The 21,149-nt window shown below is 40.7% G+C and overlaps 1 protein-coding gene across 2 annotated transcripts in view; it reads right to left on the minus strand.

Moving 5' to 3' along the window:
- Positions 1–8,966: 8,966 nt before the first annotated feature.
- The window catches only part of igsf5b (immunoglobulin superfamily, member 5b), a 29,243-nt gene continuing 17,060 nt past the window's right edge, over positions 8,967–21,149 (minus strand). For both annotated transcript variants that reach the window (XM_089120944.1, XM_089120945.1), the window contains 5 exons: positions 20,811–20,927; positions 18,741–18,765; positions 17,819–17,919; positions 13,802–13,866; positions 8,967–9,378 (listed from right to left, as the gene is read on the minus strand). In XM_089120944.1, the coding sequence (XP_088977070.1) occupies positions 9,271–9,378; positions 13,802–13,866; positions 17,819–17,919; positions 18,741–18,765; positions 20,811–20,927 (416 nt within the window). In that variant the 3' untranslated portion in view covers positions 8,967–9,270. The remainder of the gene's footprint in view (positions 9,379–13,801; positions 13,867–17,818; positions 17,920–18,740; positions 18,766–20,810; positions 20,928–21,149) is intronic.

A 21,149-nucleotide genomic window follows, 5' to 3' on the forward strand; every position in this document is an offset into this window, starting at 1 on the left:
ATTCAACAGAGCGGGAAACACTGACAGGACTAAACCAAAATCACAAAAGACAGGGGGAAACAAGATCTCAAAACTGAACTAATAACAGGACTAAACCAAAATCACAAAGACAAGGGGAAACACGATCTCAAAACTGAACTAATAACAGGACTAAACCAAAATCACAAAGACAAGGGGAAACACGATCACAAAACAGAACTCAAACACATAGAAACGCGACAGTAACATTTGAATCCGAATGACTTAATAATTGTTTCATCAAAGTAAACTATGTTTGAATAGTTTGAATTGTTGAAAAGAAAAATGTCCAGTGGGGTGCATGATAAAACAGTTTTGCTTAAGTCACACGAGGGACATTTAATAGCTGAAAGGGGCAATAAATAGTGACATTATAGCCACACCATTAAACTGACATAGAAATGTATCAGAAGTGCAATCTGCTCGAAATTCTATTAGATCGCAGAAGCTGTCGCAGCTAAATTTTATGTAACTGCAACTCAACCTCTCTGTCTGCCAAAAACGAACACAGTCCCATTTATCAGGACAGGGAATTTCAGGGGACGTCTAAAGGAGTTGAGAGACTTATTTGCTGAAGTGACAGGCTGCGTTTGGCCTGCCGTCTGCCTCTGTGTTTGCCATCTGAGCCCGGCTCAGACAGATGGGGTGCAGCGGCACACATGGAAATGCCCCTGTTAAACTGCCCTCGGAACAAGCAGGGGTCTGGCAAGGCTTTTTAGCTAAATGATCCGTTATTAGAATGGGTTTTGAATTAGAATAAGTGGTGATCTATCAACAGTGTCACTTTTTTGATGACCTCACATTTATCGGAGGTTGTGGGAGGGTGCGGGATCGTCGTTATAAAGTAGTGTGCCGGTCCGGATGGTGTTTAATGGTTTTACACTGGTAATATACACCATATTCACATACCGTACTCCAAGCTACCATAGAATATGATATCATGTGTAAAAACAATGGTATTACTTTAACCAAAAAAAAGGTTTGTTTTTTTTCCCCCCTGGAAGGTTACTTTCTTGTTTTTAGTTTAGCTTGTGTGTGTAATGTGTATGCTTGTCCTTTTGCTTTTATACTATAGCCTACCTTTTTATAACTGCCCAAACCCATATAATTATAAATACGAAATGGCGTGAAATCCTTCCTGGGCAATTAAACTGTTTTTTTCATGGCTGCTTATCGCCCAAAGCAATTGTATATGAGATTGTTGTTCCATGTTAACTGTCTTCTCCTGTTTTTTTTTTCTGTTTTTTTTTTTTTTTAAGGGAGGGGGGAGGGGGTTTGGAAGTCGACACAATAGACTTCTTACCATTTTAATTGTGTTTCAAAGCATTTTGCCCAAGGTGAGACTCAGGCATTCACCTTTAGTGAATTCCACCTTCTGCTCGCTCAAGGATTTTTGTTGTACTGTGTTCTGGCTGATTCTGCGTAATTGCTTGTTATTGTACTGTTGTGAATGTATAATCTAGTAACATCCCTGTGGCACGCAGGAAATGAGATGTGACGCCGTCAACAGAGCTTTGTGATGAGAGATATTTATGCGACATAAAATAAAATAAAATTTTCAATTAAAGGCCGTTTGTTGCAACATTGTCTTGAACTCTGCAGGGGGAAAAGACAAATTATTAAACTCAATGTCGTAATTGTGGCTTTGTGTTTGTGCTTCATTGAACTCTGCTTATTTGTTTTACTACAATATAAACTCAAAAGCAGGTTTAATGAGAAAATGCACCAACCATAGATATTGCAGGAAGCCATACACTCACCTAAAGCATTAGAACACCATTTTACCTTCAGAACTGCCTTAATTCTACATGACATTGATTCAACAAGGTGCTGAAAGAATTCTTTAGAAATGTTGGCCCATATTGACAGGATAGCATCTTGCAGTCGATGGAGATTTGTGGAATGCACATCCAGGGCACGAAGCTCCCGTTCCACCACATCCCAAAGATGCTCTATTGGGTTGAGATCTGGTGACTGTGGGGGCCATTTTAGTACAGTAAACTCAATGTCATGTTCAAGAAACCAATTTGATTCAAGCTTTGTGACATGGTGCATTATCGGGCTGGAAGTAGCCATCAGAGGATGGGGACATGGTGGCCATAAAGGGATGGACATGGTCAGAAACAATGCTCAGGTAGACCGTGGCATTTAAACGATGCCCAATTGGCACTAAGTGTGCCAAGAAAACATCCCCCACACCATTACACCACCACCACCAGCCTGCACAGTGGTAACAAGACATGATGGATCCATGTTCTCATTCTGTTTACGCCAAATTCTGACTCTACCATCTGAATGTCTCAACAGAAATCGAGACTCATCAGACCAGGCAACATTTTTCCAGTCTTCAACTGTCCAATTTTGGTGAGCTCTTGCAAATTGTAGCCTCTTTTTCCTATTTGTAGTGGAGATGAGTGGTACCCGGTGGGGTCTTCTGCTGCTGTAGCCCATCCGCCTCAAGGTTGTGCGTTTTCACAAATGCTTTGCTGCATACCTCGGTTGTAACGAGTGGTTATTTCAGTCAAAGTTGCTCTTCTATCAGCTTGAATCAGTCGGCCCATTCTCCTCTGACCTCTAGCATCAACAAGGCATTTTCGCCCACAGGACTGCTGCATACTGGATGTTTTTCCCTTTTCACACCATTCTTTGTAAACCCTAGAAATGATTGTGCATGAAAATCCCAGTAACTGAGCAGATTGTGAAATACTAAGACCAGCCTGTCTGGCACCAACAACCATGCCACGCAACTGAAGCAACTGCCATGTGGTTGGTTGATTAGATAATTGCATTAATGAGAAATTACACAGGTGTTCCTAATAATCCTTTAGGTGAGTGTAGTTTGTTGTAACAAATGTTGTATCAAACGTTTGGGGTCAGTACGATTTTTTTTTAAATAGAAAAGGAAAAACTTAAATTTATCCTGAATCCTGAAAAAAGTGTATCATGTCTCTACTAAAAAAAAATTAAGCAGCATTTTTTGTTTAGTTTTTTTCAATTATTAAAGACGGCTTTTTAAATGACTCTTTCTCTGCCTACACGTGACTAGCCTGGCTCCGCCCTCCTACCTACCTCAATTTTTATTTTCCTTCAGTACTACATCTGGGCTTGTGGTGTATTCTTTGGTTTTCTCCAGTCAATTTTTTACGAGTCCAATCAGCGAACAGAGGGAGTGGCTGAGAACGATGACGTTGATGTCATGCGCTAGTCTGAGACCTGAGACCATCATACGTCTCGACCAAACGTTAGCGATTGGTTATGGCAGTAGTTTTAAACTTCAACAGAAGACCCACCTACAAGAAAATTAACACTTGTCAGTGGAGCGTGGCCAGACTCTCTGTACAAATGAAATTATGTTGGGATCAGGCTAGCACGTGACAGAATAAGCAACCGAAATGGATCTAACAGCAGTGCGAATCCATCTCTTCATCCAAGGGGATCATTGTGTGATTTTTTTTTTTTTAGATCTGGCGCATGTCGCTCACAATGATTTACTCTCTGTGTATTTTTTCATGCTGGCCTCAATGCACCGACAAAGCCATGCCGGTCTGCTCCTCTAGGGAACTCCTGGAGTTGAGCACTCCTTCAGCGTGGATACCCACAGTGGGTGAGAATGTTATTTGTCGCATTTACCACTAACCAGGAGTTAGTTCGCGCCCTTAAACCCACCCACCCAGTTCTTCCTCCACCTCCGCCGGTCCCATCTAGATTATTAGACTGATCCAGTTCCTTGGCACTTCCTCCTCCTCTGGTTCTGTCAAGTGCCCTAGCCCTTCCTACTCCATTTCCCTGGCTCCTTCTCATCCTCCTGCTCTGCCGGCTCTCATCAATCCTCCGGCTCTATCTGTGTGACCGCATTCTCTGTATTCACCATGATCCTGGGAGTTGAGGCATCAGAGCAGTTGCAACCCTTGGCTCCCCCTTGGCCCTCTGATCCTGCCTGAGGATGGCTCATCGATACCTCAGCTCCACCATGGTCCGTCATCCCTCTGGCTCCACCAAGCTCTCTCGTCCCTCCGATTCCGCCCTGCTCCGTCGTCCCTCTGGCTGCACCAAGCTCTCTCATCCCTCCGACTCCACCCTGCTCCGTCGTCCCTCTGGCTCCACCAAGCTCTCTCATCCTTCTGACTCCGCCCTGCTCCGTCGTCCCTCTGGCTCCACCAAGCTCTCTCGTCCCTCCGACTCCGCCCTGCTCCGTCGTCCCTCTGGCTCCACCAAGCTCTCTCATCCTTCTGACTCCGCCCTGCTCCGTCGTCCCTCTGGCTCCACCAAGCTCTCTCGTCCCTCCGACTCCGCCCTGCTCCGTCGTCCCTCTGGCTCCACCAAGCTCTCTCGTCCCTCCGACTCCGCCCTGCTCCGTCGTCCCTCTGGCTCCACCAAGCTCTCTCGTCCCTCCGACTCCGCCCTGCTCCGTCGTCCCTCTGGCTCCACAAAGCTCTCTCGTCCCTCCGACTCCGCCCTGCTCCGTCGTCCCCCTGGCTCCACCAAGCTCTCTCGTCCCTCCGACTCCGCCCTGCTCCGTCGTCCCTCTGGCTCCACCAAGCTCTCTCGTCTCTCCGACTCCGCCCTGCTCCGTCGTCCCTCTGGCTCCACCAAGCTCTCTCGTCCCTCCGACTCCGCCCTGCTCCGTCGTCCCTCTGGCTCCACAAAGCTCTCTCGTCCCTCCAACTCTGGCTCCACTATGGTCTTTTGGGCTTCAACTCAGCTTGGGCCCTCCACCCCTTCGGCTCAACCAGGTTCCTCAATACCTTTGGCTCCACCGTTGTCCTGACTCACATTGGCTCCAGCTCGGTCATCTACTCTAGCCTGCCTGCACATAAGAGGTATTCTATGTATTTCTGTATTTGTTTTTACCCTTTTGATATCATTGTTTTATAGAATACTGTATATTTATTACAAACAGGATTGTTTTTGCAATCCCGTCACTTTTTAAACCATGTCACAATTTCTTATACCAGGGGTGTCCAGATCCTGCTCCTAGAGCACCACTATTCATCCTCAAAGCTCTTTTAGAAAATTTCTGAATTTTCATAATTACGTAATTCTGGCATGGCATAAACTCAAATCTTAAGCTCAAATCTTAATTAAATACATCTGAACCAGCTAATCAACGTCTTCATGATTACAAGCAGAAGCTCCCAGACCAGCTGGAGCAGGTTGGAGCTGAGCTCTACAGGACATTGACCCCCCAGGAACATTGTATTATTAAGTTGGCAAAGCCTATTTTTATTTGTCACATGCTGAGTGTACACTTTGTAGCCCTGCAAGAGAAATTGGAACAAATATGTTGAGTTTGATACCACAAGCTTCAAGGAAGAACTTTTGTCCCCCAGCAAAGCCACTGTTGGTCTGGATTTGTCGGTACGCATTCACTGTGATGAAACCCATGAAGTGTATTTAGGAAGACAGGGCTGTTCACTTTGGGAAGCAAAACGAGGCTTCAAGTGTTCTGCTGTTAGCTTGAATTCACATGGTGGACATTCTCTGAGCTTCTCCCACTTCCACTGATTTTGCACATACACGATAGATCTCAAATGTAAAGCTTTTCTGCATATCCTACTCAACTCATCGTTTTTTAAGAGGCATAAATCTGCTAATTAGGTTGGCCTTAATTACGCTAACAGCACCATGTCAAGGGCTCCTGTCTCCGATTCCCTTTGATAGCCAGTCACTTAATACAGTGGCACCTAACTGACTTTGGAAGCACTTAAATGCCCTGTTGTAAGGATGCACTAGAGTAGATTGCATTTCAATCACAGAGAAGACATGTTAAGTTATTCATCAGCATTGCAGCGAATTGCTCGGCACAAAGTAGGCTGCAATTGTTTCAAAGTACTGTGACTGATTCCAAAAGGGTTCATTCAGCTGAGGTCAATTACATAAAGACTGAATCATTGTTCGGAGGCGAAAACCTTTATGTGGTGGCTGGGCTCTAATGTGCATGAATAAATATTTATGCTCATGATTAGATGCTTTCATTTACATGACTGCAGCCAGTGCCAGGTATAACACAACTGTGTTTCTGAGACACACTTTAACGTTCACTGTACGCAGTGTTGGGGAAGCTACTCTGAAACTGTAGTTTGACAAGCTACAAGCTACTCGTACGTTGAAGTAGTTAAACTACAGTCAAGCTACCCTTTTGGAAAAGTAGTTAGCTACACTACAAGTTACTATCAAAAAGTAGCTAGCTACATTGAAACTACTTTTACTTTTTGAACAAAATATTATAAATATTATATTTCCTATTATTATTATAAGATGTTATAAATTATATATTATAAATAACTGAATAAGTGTCTGATGAATGTTTTAATTCAAATTTTTAGTGTTTAAAACAATGCAATACAATTATGATTTCATAGAGTATTGTTTTATTACACACAACACTCAAATATCTCCGACTGTTTGTCAAAAGTGCAAAATTGCAACAAATAGCCTACAACATTGCAAGAACGAAATATACATTCAACATAAATTGCATTTAGAACATTTTCTCAAAAATAACGATTGAACTTGGACAAATAAGACCATGGGTAATTAACGTTTGTTTCTCCATCCTCAAAATCTGCCATCACCTGGGTGTGTCACTGTCAACCCACTTCTTTACGTCAGTGAACCGTTAGCCGCAAGATGCGTGATTAAACAACAGGTGGCGGTAATGGCAAAAAATGAGTTTGTAATCTAACAAGATGAAGAATATCCTTGCATCGGGCTGATTCGCGCAGGCTCGACAATGTAGCAATGTAGCTTTTGCTCGAGCTACACCGCTACTTGCTGCAAAAAGTAGTTAGCTACTGGAAAAGCTACACTGTTTAAAAAGCAACTGAGCTACTGCCAAGCTACTGAAAAATGTAGTTAAGTTAGTAGCTGCGCTACTTGTAGTTAACTACTCCCCAACACTGACTGTACGTTAGTGTACGGAATAATTGTATGCAATTCCTGATATCATGAATGTATTTTATTTTAATCCTTTGTTTAGGATTTAAAAAGTTTTTTTTTACGTTTTTTTTTTTTTAGAAATGGATATAAGCTTGTTTTCGTCCCAGAATAAAAATAAAAAAGATAATTGTGACTTTTTATCTCACAATTATGACTTCGCAATTGTGTTATAAAATCAGAATGGCATTGTATAAACTCGAAATGGGCTCTATGCACGGCGTTATTTCCGGTGAAGGATTAGGGATGCTCGATAACTTCCGCCGATCATAGAGTCCAATGCAATACCGAGAACTTATATTGAATTTTATACTCCATGGTTATACTAATGAAACGTTAGTCACAAAAACAGATAAAACAGACACCCCTCGTTGTGTTTTTGCTTCTTTTTAAAATTATATTAAATAAACATAACTATATATAAAATTACATCTAAATGTATGTACGTTTCGTTTCAAAGACGGGAGGACAGTAAATATTGAAGACTCTGCCATAATCCCGTTTTCTCCGGTTTTCCTCCGCTTTAATCTACACAACCGGAAATGGACGAGCATCCTTACGTCAAATGCGGAACTTATGCGTGCATATAGCCCATTGCGTGAGTTAAAGGGTTAGTTCACCCAAAAATGAAATTTCTGTCAGTATTTACTCACCCTCATGTTGTTCCAACCCCGTAAGACCTTCGTTCATCTTCGGAACACAAATTAAGATATTTTTCATGAAATCTGAGAGCTGGATCACTCCTCCATACTAGGCTTCTTGAGGGATAGAAACTTGCCGGCCTCGAAAAGTTATTAAAGACATCGTTAAAATATTCCAAGTGACTTTAGTGGCTCAATTTTTGTGCGCAAAAACAAAGAAAAATAACGACTTTATTTCAACTATTCACTTCCTTCTCTATGGGCCTCTAGTCAGTTAACGTAGTGTGACAGCATAGAGCTATGTCACACATAGGCTAACCTGACTAGAGGCAGAGAAACAAGTAAATGAATAGTTGAAATAAAGTCATTATTTTTGTTGCGCACAAAAAGTGTTCTCGTCGTTTGATAAACTTAAGATTGAGCCACTGTAGTCACTTGGACTATTTTAACGATGTCTTTAATAACTTTTTGTGGCCGGCAAGTTTCAATCCCTCAAGAACCAGTGAACTAGTGTATGGAGGAGTGATCCTGCTCTCAGATTTCATCAAAAATATCTTAATTTGAGTTCGGAAGATGAACGAACATCTTACGGGTTGGAACAACATTTCATTTTTGGGTGAACTAATATAACCCTTTAAAGTCAGAATTGCAAGATCACAAAAAGTCGCAATTATCTTTTAAAATGTTTTATTCTGTGGTGGAAAACAAGCTTCCATAAATGACTGCATATTAAAATGGAATAAAGGAAAAAAATGACACTTCATCATTAATTGCAAAAAGAGCAATTATGAATACAATGAAGGTTTGTAGAAGAATACCACATTTATTATCAAACATCGTCTCAAATACCGCATTGCAAAACCATTTCCTCGGAACAGAGAGAGGCAATCAAGACATCCTCTGTAATAAATGCCAAAAGAATAGGAGAGCGGCAGAGAGAAGAGAAACAGACTTCAGAAGCAATGATGCAGAAGTCTTTGAAAGACAAACAGAGGCCTCTGTAAATCACCCCAGAGAAACAGTCTGCTTGACCCTGACATCAATCCACCACTTGTGAATGGCAAATGAACACCTCAGTAACACAAGCAGGTCTAGGAAAGATAACACTGGTCTGGCGACCCAAACAAAAACAAAAGGGTTATGTTATCGCCCTCTCATATCACGACAGCTTTGTGTGACTTACTGAGGGTGTCCCTAATTTATTCAGCAGTTGCCATCCATGAGCGACGAGCTGCCAGAAAAACATTAAGAGAGACCGAAATTTGCACATTTCCCTTATTTGAACCCTCAACCATCTGAGAGGACGTTGTTGTTGTTTTGTTGGCATACTTGACAGTATAACGCTCATTTTATTTCGAAAAAATGCTAATATCAATACTGATATACTTTATTGTGTAAAATATGAATCTATAAATAATTGATTAAATATTCCAGCTGAATCAGATTGAACACCAGTCAAATAAAAATAATGCAAAATACAAAGAACAAACTAACATGCATTGTCAGTATGGCTGTGTGATGTGTGCATGCAGATGACATCACCGCAAGTCAGTGAATCTTTTTCTTCAGCAATATAACTTCTTTAAGAGTAGCAAAAAGGTCAGATTGAATTTCTGGCTTCTCTCTGAACAGAAAGCTGGTCTAAAACAGCAGCATTCTGTGGTTGACCCTGAGGTCAAACAGTAGTGATTCGACGGACTGTCTTCTTTGCTCCATTGCAGTCCAAGTTAGAAACATCTTCCTCGTTCTGATTTCGAGAGCTGAATATGACAATATCAGGAACCTGTTGAGAAACAATATTTGGAGAATGAACCTTTTTTTACTGACTAATGCAAAATACATTTTTAATAAAACTTGAAATTTACTTTAAAATTCTTGTTTTTTACTCTGGAATATCAGCTCATTCACAAGTTCCCATTCATAAGAAGTTTTTATGTTAACACTTTCTTGTGATGGTCCCATTCTGTGGATTTTGAGTAACTTCATGCAACTACAGTACATGTCAACTCTCATTAGAGTATCTCAGGAGACTCACTAGCCATGTTTCCATCGACACGTTTTTATCCGAATTAAGTGATATCGAATGAAAAATGCCTTATGGAAACAGTAAAATTCGATGAAATTTCATGAAAATCGACTCAAATGAAATACGTTCGGTTTCATCGGATTTTCTCTTGATCGATATACGGCTAATGCGATAAAAGCTAATGGAAACGTTATTTGCCGAATAAATAATGAATTGCGATTAAGTTTTAGGCCCTTTTATGGTAGCAACACACCAGAAGACGAGTTCATTTCCGGCCAGTCTGTTTGCGCACACATGCCGGATGTCAACAAAGACAGATGTAAGAGGACAAAGCAAAAAGATGCTTCAACCAAAGGGTTTCCGTGAACCACGATCTCCCAGAACTGATGGAGCGCTGTCGTTCCCACACCACAGTCACCTCCGCTGTCGTCGGGCATACGTGCATCGTCATCATCATAGCAATGTTTATAGCGTCGCTGTTTTCTTAGGTTAGTTTTGCTTGTTTTTACGTGGCTTGGTTGAATTGTAATGTAGAATGTGGTCTGTTATTTCTTGTTAACAGACTGTGGCGCTGCTAGTATAACACACCGTTGCCATGGACGCAGTTCAGAGACGGAACAGACTATTAAGTCAATATTTTGTGTCAAATTATTTATTTATTTGGTTGATTTATATGTAGGCTAATAAGCAGGATAATATATAGCGAGGCGGTTGTTATAGCGAATACAACCAACAACCGCCTCGCATACATTATCCCATTCATATGTCGCTATCAGCTGGCACATAAGCATTATTAGACTTCAACTTGTGAAATATTGATCATTTTTTGGTAGCTGGCGCGATCCGTTTTGTCTAACAAAACTTTGTTCGCAAAAGTTTGCTTGAATGCGAAAATAAATGGAAACACCTTAAAATGTCTCAAATCAATTCGATATACCAATTTGATCGCAAAACAGCATGTGACGTCATTACGTACTGGTTTTTATTCGCTTTAAAGCCGTTGGATGGAAACACACTTTCACCAGCTTTATCCGCATGAGTTTTTTAACCGAACTTCAGATAATTCGATTGACAAGTGGATGGAAACATGGCTACTGTCTGCTTAATATCTGCTAACTCTTTACTGTGATGATCCTCCAACAGACACTCTACTCACTATAAGTAACTTTGCAGCTACTTATATTACTAACCCTAACTGTCTCTACTACAGTCTCTGTATACTCTATACTCTACAAACCGTGTTTTTGAGACTGTCTTTGCTCACTGCGGATTGCTCCTGTCTGCCTTGCTGCTGGTTTGTGTGTGAAGCGTTTGTAGCTTCGTATAGCTTTGCATATCTTTTTTGTTTTGAATCATTATTTACTATCATTCCCGTTGTTTATACTGCTAAATATAACTCCCTCAACAGCACATATTAACCTGACATTGTTAGCTTCAATCCAAATCGTTGCTAGCACAACAAGCTACTAATTTGCTAGCCTGTTAGCATGCTATCTGTGAGCTCTTTATGTATTTCTTTATTTAGCTTGCTAGCTAAAGGTTCCTTTATTAATAAACTTCCTGATCAGTTTCATCATCTCAGCATTTTGGATAGTTTAGAAGAACTCGATATTGCGACAGAAACGTTTAACTCTCTCTTTTCCAGCACTTTAGACAGTTGCTCTGTTGCACTTAAAGAAGATTAAAGAAAATAGTCCAACACAGCAGCCAGAAAAATGGAGCGAAACTGGAAGAAAACAAAACTAGAGGTATTTCGGATTTCATGGAAGGAGAGCTCGATCGCATACAGAGAGGCCTTAAAAGCTGCTAGATCTGCTTATTTTTCAACCCGATTTGAAGAAAATAAACAAAACCCAAGGTATATATTTGAAAGAGTGGCTAAACTAACGAAAAATAGAGCTTCAAGCCCAGACGTTTCCAAGCAGCACAGCAGTAATGACTTTCTTCACTTATAAGATTGATAATATCAGGAAGAAAATTATAACTATGCAACAGTCTACTACAGTATCGCATCAGGGGATGCATTGTAGTCTCCCCAAGGAAAAATTTTATTCATTCATTGCTATAGAAGAGGCGGAATTTTCTAAACTCGTTAAATCATCTGAATCGACAACATGTATGTTAGACCCTACACCGACTAAACTCTTGAAAGAGATGCTTCCAGATATCATAGATCTTCTCAATATCATTAATTCGTCTTTAGATACGTACCAAAAACTTTTAAGCTGGCTATGATTAAACCACTTGTTAAAAAAACGCAACTCGATCGTATAGAAATAGTCAAACAGGCCGATCTCGAAACTACCTTTTCTGTCAAAGATAAGAGTCACCAATGATTTGCTCTTATCATCCGATCATGGCTGTATCTCTCTATTAGTGTTATCGATCTTAGTGCTGCATTTGACCAAAATAGACTCGAAAATGATGTTGGCATTAGTGGAATTGTACTACCATGGTTTAAATCATATCTGACCCTTATCAGATTGTAGCAGTGAATGAAGTTCAGTATGGCGTACCACAAGGCTCAGTACTAGGACCGTTGCTGTTCACTCTGTACATGCTACCCTGGCATTATTTTGATGATACTCAGCTCTATATTTCTTTACGCCCTGAGGAAATTTACCAATTCGCAAAATTAACGGAATGCATAGCTGATATAAAAATGGATGACTAGTCATTTCCTACTACTAAATTCTGAAAAAAACAAAAATTCGAATTATTGGACAAAAAACTTCCTCATGTAATAACCTAGAATCCTGTCTGACACTTGATGGCTGCTCTGTTAAGTCTTCGTCGTCGGTTAAGAACCTGGGTGTGCTCTTCGATACCAACCTTTCATTTGAAAGTCACGTGAATGGTATCTGTAAAACCGCATTTTTCCATCTTAAAAATATATCTAAATTACACCATATGCTCTCATTGACAAATGCGGAACAATTAGTTCATGTGTTCATGACATCACGGCTAGATTATTGTAATGCTCTACTGGGTGGTTGCCCTGCACGCTTAACAAACCAACTTTAGCTGCTCGAGTTCTTACCAGAACCAGGAAGTATGACCTGGTTCTGTCATTGGCCCTGCATTGGCTCCCTATTAAACATCGTATACATTTTAAATTATTGCTGATTACTTACAAAGCACTAAATGGTTTAGCTCCGCAGTTCTTAATCGAGCTCTTAACGCATTACAGTCCTTCACGTCTATTGCGATCTCGAAATTCCCAGTTGATAATACCTAGAATATCAAAATCGACTGCTAATGGTAGATCCTTTTCCTATTTACCACCAAAACTTTGGAACGGTCTTCCTAACATTGTCCGGGAAGCAGACACACTCTGTCAGTACACTCTGTCAACACATCTCTTTAACCTTGCATATACATAACACACTATAGACTTCTATAATTCAATGTTAGGCTGCATAGATTAGGTCAGCCAGAACTAGGAACAATTCCCATAAATCCTGATGTACTCATTACATCATAAGAAGGATGGCGTTTACGTTAATATTAGTCTCTCTGTTTATCCTGAGGTTTACCGCAGTCCGCCGGATCCAGGCCGTATTCAGATCTGAAGGACCTGTGTCTGTATGCAGCAACAACGCAGTCCTGAAGTGTTACTAGTCCCTCCCCAGTGAAGGAATACTTCCCTTTACCTCTGTACAGATAATCATTGTGGGGATAATTCCGCTTCACGTGGCTACACCGAAGCAATACAATTCTGTATTAAAAATTTTAAGGCCTGACAAGTAGTTTGCTGAGGGTTGTTTTTTTTTTTTTTTTTTTTTAGGGAAGAACTACATGTCTGTCTATATTCATACGGTCATACCTATAGAATGAACTCTTAATATGCATGTGCACGCCATCAACTTTCTCACTGGTTCGCATTTTTAAAGTTTGCGTTGAGAGAACTTGATTTTCACCACAGGGGGACTTGATAGGTTATATAGAGCTCATTGCTGCTCCACAGTACGAAAACAGGAAGTAAAAGGTATTTACACAAATAAAAAAGGATTATATATAGCATTTACACAGTATTTAAATGTTTGTCTGAATATTCCTTCACCCAGTAATAGAGAGACCAGCGTTTTCCCCAGGTGTGAGGCAGAAGACTTTACACTGAGGTGTCAGAAAACCCACTGGTTGTGAATAATGCAGAGGCTGTAATTCCCTCTCCTCTTACCCGTGACGGGCTGATGATGTTTATTGGGCAGTCAGCTCTATTCCTGAGGTCACTGTGTCCTGAACCTGCGGGGTGAAGACCAGTTGTGTGTGGGACTTTACACTGCATAAAATCTTACAGACACAACTTACACTGCTCAAAGTGCTCTTACTGCTGGACAGAAATACATTACACATGCTTGTTTTGTTATCCAGTAAAGATAGTAAGACTTGTTTGATGGTTTTTGTAAGAAATCTTTGAACAAAAAGATATCTCTTTAAGAAATGTAAAAAATTAAGGTGTATTTTTTTTTTCCTGGTAGTTTGTTCCATTTGTTTTAAGTTTGCTGTGAGGGATAGACACGCACCTCTTCAGTGGGTTGTACTGTTGGATTGATCTGCTTACGAAGCACTGCAAAAATATCTTTCTGAGAAATTTCAAAAACCCCAGACAATATGAGCTGTGGAAAATGATAAGAGATCTAGGAGCTTTCTGCAGCTCTTTACAGAGGATGCCATTGTCTTTTCCTCACAGCCTCGCTTTCATACCTGTCATGGCGCTGCTCTGAATAAGATCTATTATACTGTTTTAAAGGTTCCTAATTTCTCCTACAACATGCGTCCAAGTCCACTTCATTTCCTCACAATATATTGCAGCATCACTTTTCTCACAGTGTCTGAAATGGTTTGAACAAGGATTCGGACTCTCTAAAAACCCTCCTTTGCGAGAGCCTGCTCTACTCTGATTGGTCAGATGACCCAGTCTGTTGTGATTGGTCTACACTGCTCTGATTGGTCAGATGACCCAGTCTGTTGTGATTGGTCTACTCTGCTCTGATTGGTCAGATGGCTCAGTCTGTTGTGATTGGTCTACTCTGCTCTGATAGGTCAGATGACCCAGTCTGTTGTGATTGGTCTACTCTGCTCTGATTGGTCAGATGACCTAGTCTGTCGTGATTGGTCTACTCTGCTCTGATTAGTCAGATGGCTCAGTCTGTTGTGATTGGTCTACTCTGCTCTGATTGGTCAGATGACCCAGTCTGTTGTGATTGGTCTACTCTGCTCTGATTGGTCAGATGGCTCAGTCTGTTGTGATTGGTCTACTCTGCTCTGATAGGTCAGATGACCCAGTCTGTTGTGATTGGTCTACTCTGCTCTGATTGGTCAGATGACCCAGTCTGTTGTGATTGGTCTACTCTGCTCTGATTGGTCAGATGACCCAGTCTGTTGTGATTGGTCTACTCTGCTCTGATTGGTCAGATGACCCAGTCTGTTGTGATTGGTCTACTCTGCTCTGATTGGTCAGATGGCTCAGTCTGTTGTGATTGGTCTACTCTGCTCTGATAGGTCAGATGACCCAGTCTGTTGTGATTGGTCTACTCTGCTCTGATTAGTCAGATGGCTCAGTCTGTTGTGATTGGTCTACTCTGCTCTGATTGGTCAGATGACCCAGTCTGTTGTGATTGGTCTACTCTGCTCTGATTGGTCAGATGACCCAGTCTGTTGTGATTGGTCTACTCTGCTCTGATTGGTCAGATGGTCCAGTCTGTCGTGATTGGTCTACTCCGCTCTGATTGGTCAGATGGTCCAGTCTGTCGTGATTGGTCTACTCCGCTCTGATTGGTCAGATGGTCCAGTCTGTCGTGATTGGTCTACTCTGCTCTGATTGGTCAGATGGCCCAGTCTGTCATGATTGGTCTACTCTGTTCTGATTGGTCAGATGGCCCAGTCTGTCATGATTGGTCTACTGTGCTCTGATTGGTCAGGTGATCCACCTGACTGGGTCAGATGACCCAGTCTGTTGTGATTGGTCTACTTTGCTCTGATTGGTCAGATGGCTCAGTCTATTGTGATTGGTCTACTCTGCTCTGATTGGTCAGATGGCCCAGTCTGTCATGATTGGTCTACTCTGTTCTGATTGGTCAGATGGCCCAGTCTGTCATGATTGGTCTACTGTGCTCTGATTGGTCAGGTGATCCACCTGACTGGGTCAGATGACCCAGTCTGTTGTGATTGGTCTACTCTGCTCTGATTGGTCAGATGACCCAGTCTGTTGTGATTGGTCTACTCTGCTCTGATTAGTCAGATGACCCAGTCTGTTGTGATTGGTCTACTCTGCTCTGATTAGTCAGATGGCTCAGTCTGTTGTGATTGGTCTACTCTGCTCTGATTGGTCAGATGACCCAGTCTGTTGTGATTGGTCTACTCCGCTCTGATTGGTCAGATGGTCCAGTCTGTCGTGATTGGTCTACTCTGCTCTGATTGGTCAGATGGCCCAGTCTGTCATGATTGGTCTACTCTGTTCTGATTGGTCAGATGACCCAGTCTGTTGTGATTGGTCTACTCTGCTCTGATTGGTCAGATGACCCAGTCTGTTGTGATTGGTCTACTCTGCTCTGATTGGTCACATGGCTCAGTCTGTTGTGATTGGTCTACTCTGCTCTGATAGGTCAGATGACCCAGTCTGTTGTGATTGGTCTACTCTGCTCTGATTGGTCAGATGACCCAGTCTGTTGTGATTGGTCTACTCTGCTCTGATTAGTCAGATGGCTCAGTCTGTTGTGATTGGTCTACTCTGCTCTGATTGGTCAGATGACCCAGTCTGTTGTGATTGGTCTACTCTGTTCTGATTGGTCAGATGACCCAGTCTGTTGTGATTGGTCTACTCTTCTCTGATTGGTCAGATGACCCAGTCTGTTGTGATTGGTCTACTCCGCTCTGATTGGTCAGATGGTCCAGTCTGTCATGATTGGTCTACTCTGCTCTGATTGGTCAGATGGCCCAGTCTGTCATGATTGGTCTACTCTGTTCTGATTGGTCAGATGGCCCAGTCTGTCATGATTGGTCTACTGTGCTCTGATTGGTCAGGTGATCCACCTGACTGGGTCAGATGACCCAGTCTGTTGTGATTGGTCTACTCTGCTCTGATTGGTCAGATGGCCCAGTCTGTCATGATTGGTCTACTCTGTTCTGATTGGTCAGATGACCCAGTCTGTTGTGATTGGTCTACTCTGCTCTGATTGGTCAGATGACTCAGTCTGTGGTGATTGGTCTACTCCGCTCTGATTGGTCAGATGGTCCAGTCTGTCATGATTGGTCTACTCTGCTCTGATTGGTCAGATGGCCCAGTCTGTCATGATTGGTCTACTCTGCTCTGATTGGTCAGATGGCTCAGTCTGTTTTGATTGGTCTACTCTGCTCTGATTGGTCAGATGGCCCAGTCTGTCATGATTGGTCTACTCTGCTCTGATTGGTCAGATGGCTCAGTCTGTTTTGATTGGTCTACTCTGCTCTGATTGGTCAGATGGTCCAGTCTGTCATGATTGGTCTACTCTGCTCTGATTGGTCAGATGGCTCAGTCTGTTTTGATTGGTCTACTCTGCTCTGATTGGTCAGATGGCCCAGTCTGTCATGATTGGTCTACTCTGCTCTGATTGGTCAGATGGTCCAGTCTGTCATGATTGGTCTACTCTGCTCTGATTGGTCAGGTGACCCAGTCTGTTGTGATTGGTCTACTCTGCTCTGATTGGTCACATGGCCAAGTCTGTTGTGGTTGGTCTGGCATCAGTTTTACTGCATCAATTCGAGCCCGATTACTCATCCTTTGGAAGTGCGTGCAAAGTGGAAACCTAATAACTCAATTTATCGCACACTTTGCTCGTTGAAACTTTGAAGAAACTTTTACTCCCACAAACAGCTATTTAATTCACTACGTGAAAGGTAATATCCGAAAAAGAGTTAGAGGGGCACTTGAATCACTAGAACCATTTTACCTATTTCTACAAAACATATACTGTATATTTACACAGTAAGCAAAATTGCACAAAAGATTAGTAATGTTTGAATGTGTTATGTGAAACAAAGGCCTTTTTTTACTTTTTTGTTAGTGTATATTTGATATCCTATAATTTGTGTGTGTGTGTGTTATTTTTTAAGTTTAATTCAGTGAAAATATATTAAATAAAGCAGGAATTACACCCCATATAATTTTGTTGAACACATCAGGGTATTCTGTTGATTCTGTATTTTTCTGTATTACTTGTTACGTCTTCAGCGTTGTATCCTGGGTTCACTTTTCCTCTGGTTTCATCAGCAACGGACCTCCTCTCACTGCTTAAATTGACAGTCCATGAAGAGGAGCTGGAAAGACAAATGCAATACAATGAACAGTTGCTCTTACATACAACACAAGAGTCGGTGGCTATGTTCAGAATGAAACGCCAGAGTAGAGGTCTTCAGGGAACTAGAACCACTGACACTATTGAAACTAGAAGAACTAATGAGAACTTAATTGAGCTGAACTCACTTCATATTTGATGATCTTTAAATTGAACTGAATTGAATCAACACTGAACTGACCTCAGCTGAACAATGGCTCTACTTCGCGGTTATTCGTGTTTATCACTGGAAAGCTGCTTGTATCTGTATTGTATAAAGTGCAGTATAAATTAAGGTGATGACTTATATAACAATATAACAAGAAATATGTATGCAATAGTATGCAATACTGAGCAAAACCAGTTTCTCTCTGCATAGCAGTGTCTGAAATTAATGAAAATCGCTGTATTTCTCTTAAAAATGTCAATTTTTTGTCCTGTTTCAAGGCTGTTGTTTTAATGGCTTTAAAATGTGTAATAGTACTGCTGTGATAAATCAATCATATGGTTTGTTTTTCAATTTCACGTATGTGTGTGCATAACATATCTCTTCATATAGTGATCATATCACTATATGAAGAGATAGCTTGATGCTCGTTTGTACATCATGAAACATTACTGTGTTAGTGTTGGCATTTTAAAACTGGGACAAGTATATGATGTTCAATGTTCAGAAAGATTAAGACTTCCGTTACTTATTTATAATTTTTCTTCTGTTATGTGTACAGCATTGGTGCAGAATTCAGAGAAAATACTTAAAATGTAATGTACAAAAACAACTCTTACCTCTCTTACAAGTCTTACCTGAATTTATTTTCAGAGTTCAATTCTGTAAAAGAAAAAAAAAGAAAACTGGTCACACTTAAACTCCTATGCTTATTAATAGTTAGTAAGGTAGTTGTTAAGTTTAGGTATTGGGTAGGATTAAGGGATGTGGAATATGGTCACGCAAAATAAGTAATATGTGCTTATTAAGGACTAATAAAAAGTCAAAATCCTAGTAATAAGCAATAGCCATTGGTGAGAGTTGGACCCTGAACTAAAGTGTTAACAGAATAACATACATGTACAATAACTTGATATTTCTGGTTCTAGCCTCAGGCAGTCCTGGTAGCAAGCCTGAATAGCATGACATCTTAATAGTTGCATGGTGCAACAAGAGGATAAGAGACTGTAACGAATTTGAGAACCACTGGCCACCGAATACTACAATAACAAATAAAACAACAATGTATGGCTACAAGTAAATTGGGATCAAAATATGGTTTAGACTTATTCATTTGAAAAATCATGCTACATAGTCTTAGGTGCTGTTTACACGACACCGTTTTCAACTAAAAACATAACGTTTTTATGTATTTTTGCTGTTTATTCACACGACAACGGCGTTTTTGGGGCCTGGAAACGCAAACTTTTAAAAACGGGGTTTAAAGTGTGAGTTTTTGAAAACTGTACAGTTATTGGCTCCGTGTAAATCACAAACACATGAATTTGTGAAAATGGTGATGTCATGCACATGTGTGTTACGCGTTCAGTGTTTCTTTATGTCGCCAACTACTGGCCTGGCAGCAGAATACGGTATTTCTAATCATTTTCACAGATCCCAGTTGAACGGGGATTGTATTGACAACGTTGTCGTCTGTACTTTTCTGTATTTCGTACATTTTTGCCATGTAAATGTGCCCTTAGAAACGTTATATAACACCCTACGAAATATAGCCTACTCATAATATTCTCAAAACATTGTTTTTATTATTGCATTCAATTTTTTTTTTCAATATATTGAATGTTGTGTTGTATACTCGAGACTCAGACTCGTGTCGGACTCGGTCTCGAGACCATATTTTAATGGTCTTGGTCTTGTCATGGACTCGTGTCCATTTGGACTCGGAATTGACTCGTACTCGAAAAATTTTTTTTTTTGGACTCGGAATTATTCCCGAGTCCACTCCAGTTCAATTAAAAATATTTTTCATGATTATTAATGTATGTTAATAAAATATTTCTTCAAATTGATTGACACACCCAGTGATTGGTGATTTTCTAGTGCGCAACTGCGCATGACAAATTGTAAAAAAATTACTTTTAACACCACCCACTATGTGGCCTTTTTACCCTAAACTGATCATATTTTTTAAACTCTAAGTAAATTCAGTAAAAAAAAAAAAGTAAATAAAAGTAAATTAGGTAATCAACCCTCACTGGTCTCGGTCTCGACTCGGACTTGACCGTCTCTGGTCTCGGACTCGACTCGGACTCGACTCTCTATGGACTCGGTCTTGACTCGGACTCGACTCTCTCTGGTCTTGGTTTCGACTCGGACTCGAGTGAGGTGGTCTCGACTACAACACTGGTTTTAGTAGTGAAACACGTTTCATCATCCCCATTTAGAAATCTGTCAGTATTCTTAATGAATATGTAATAGCTTGTACAGTTGGTACAGATAAAAAATGTATAAAAGGTGTGAAAGACGTTTTAAAGTACAGAGAGTGTGCTGTAATATATTTTCAATTCACAAGTCTTAGTATAATATCTCTCTAAATTAACCACTGATAATGTGTGCTTGACAAATAATGAGCAAAGAAAGATAAAAACAAAGAACATTTCGAACAATTACATTGTTAATAGGTTTTCCATCTTAAACGGTTTATCCATTTTCCTAAATGATGTGTAAGCACTTTGTGTGGCAGGTGAGTGGTGCAGTAAAACCTTTAAACTGCCCTTTACTGCTGACAGCTCAATCTACCACAATGTGTCCTTGCCTTTGCTCCGATTTACGGCGAGCACGGCTAACTTCTCTCTTCATTGGTTTAATAACTTGCAGGAAAGATTTAAAGGGAACTTTTAGGAGAAATGTAAAGTGGATTTGCTTACTTGTCCATTTTTTTCTGTAGCACAAGATGAGGATGAGCGCTGCCAGCAGAAGGATCGTACACACCGATACGATCACGGCAATCACAACTGTGTGGTCCTGTTTAGTTTGCGGTGCCACTGCAAAACACATTTGTACGTTTATGGCCACTTCATTTATATGCACAAACTGACCCAATGCATTCATTAGCTATAGCTATAAGGATTATATGCAGTCTATTACCCACTGTCACTTATATCATATAAACTGTCATATATATCATACACTCACCTTAAGGATTATCAGGAACACCTGTTCAATTTCTCATTAATGCAATTATCTAATCAACCAATCACATGGTA

The sequence above is a fragment of the Pimephales promelas genome, chromosome 16 (assembly GCF_988280905.1).
Source record: "Pimephales promelas chromosome 16, fPimPro1.hap1.1, whole genome shotgun sequence".
NCBI lineage: Eukaryota > Metazoa > Chordata > Actinopteri > Cypriniformes > Leuciscidae > Pimephales > Pimephales promelas.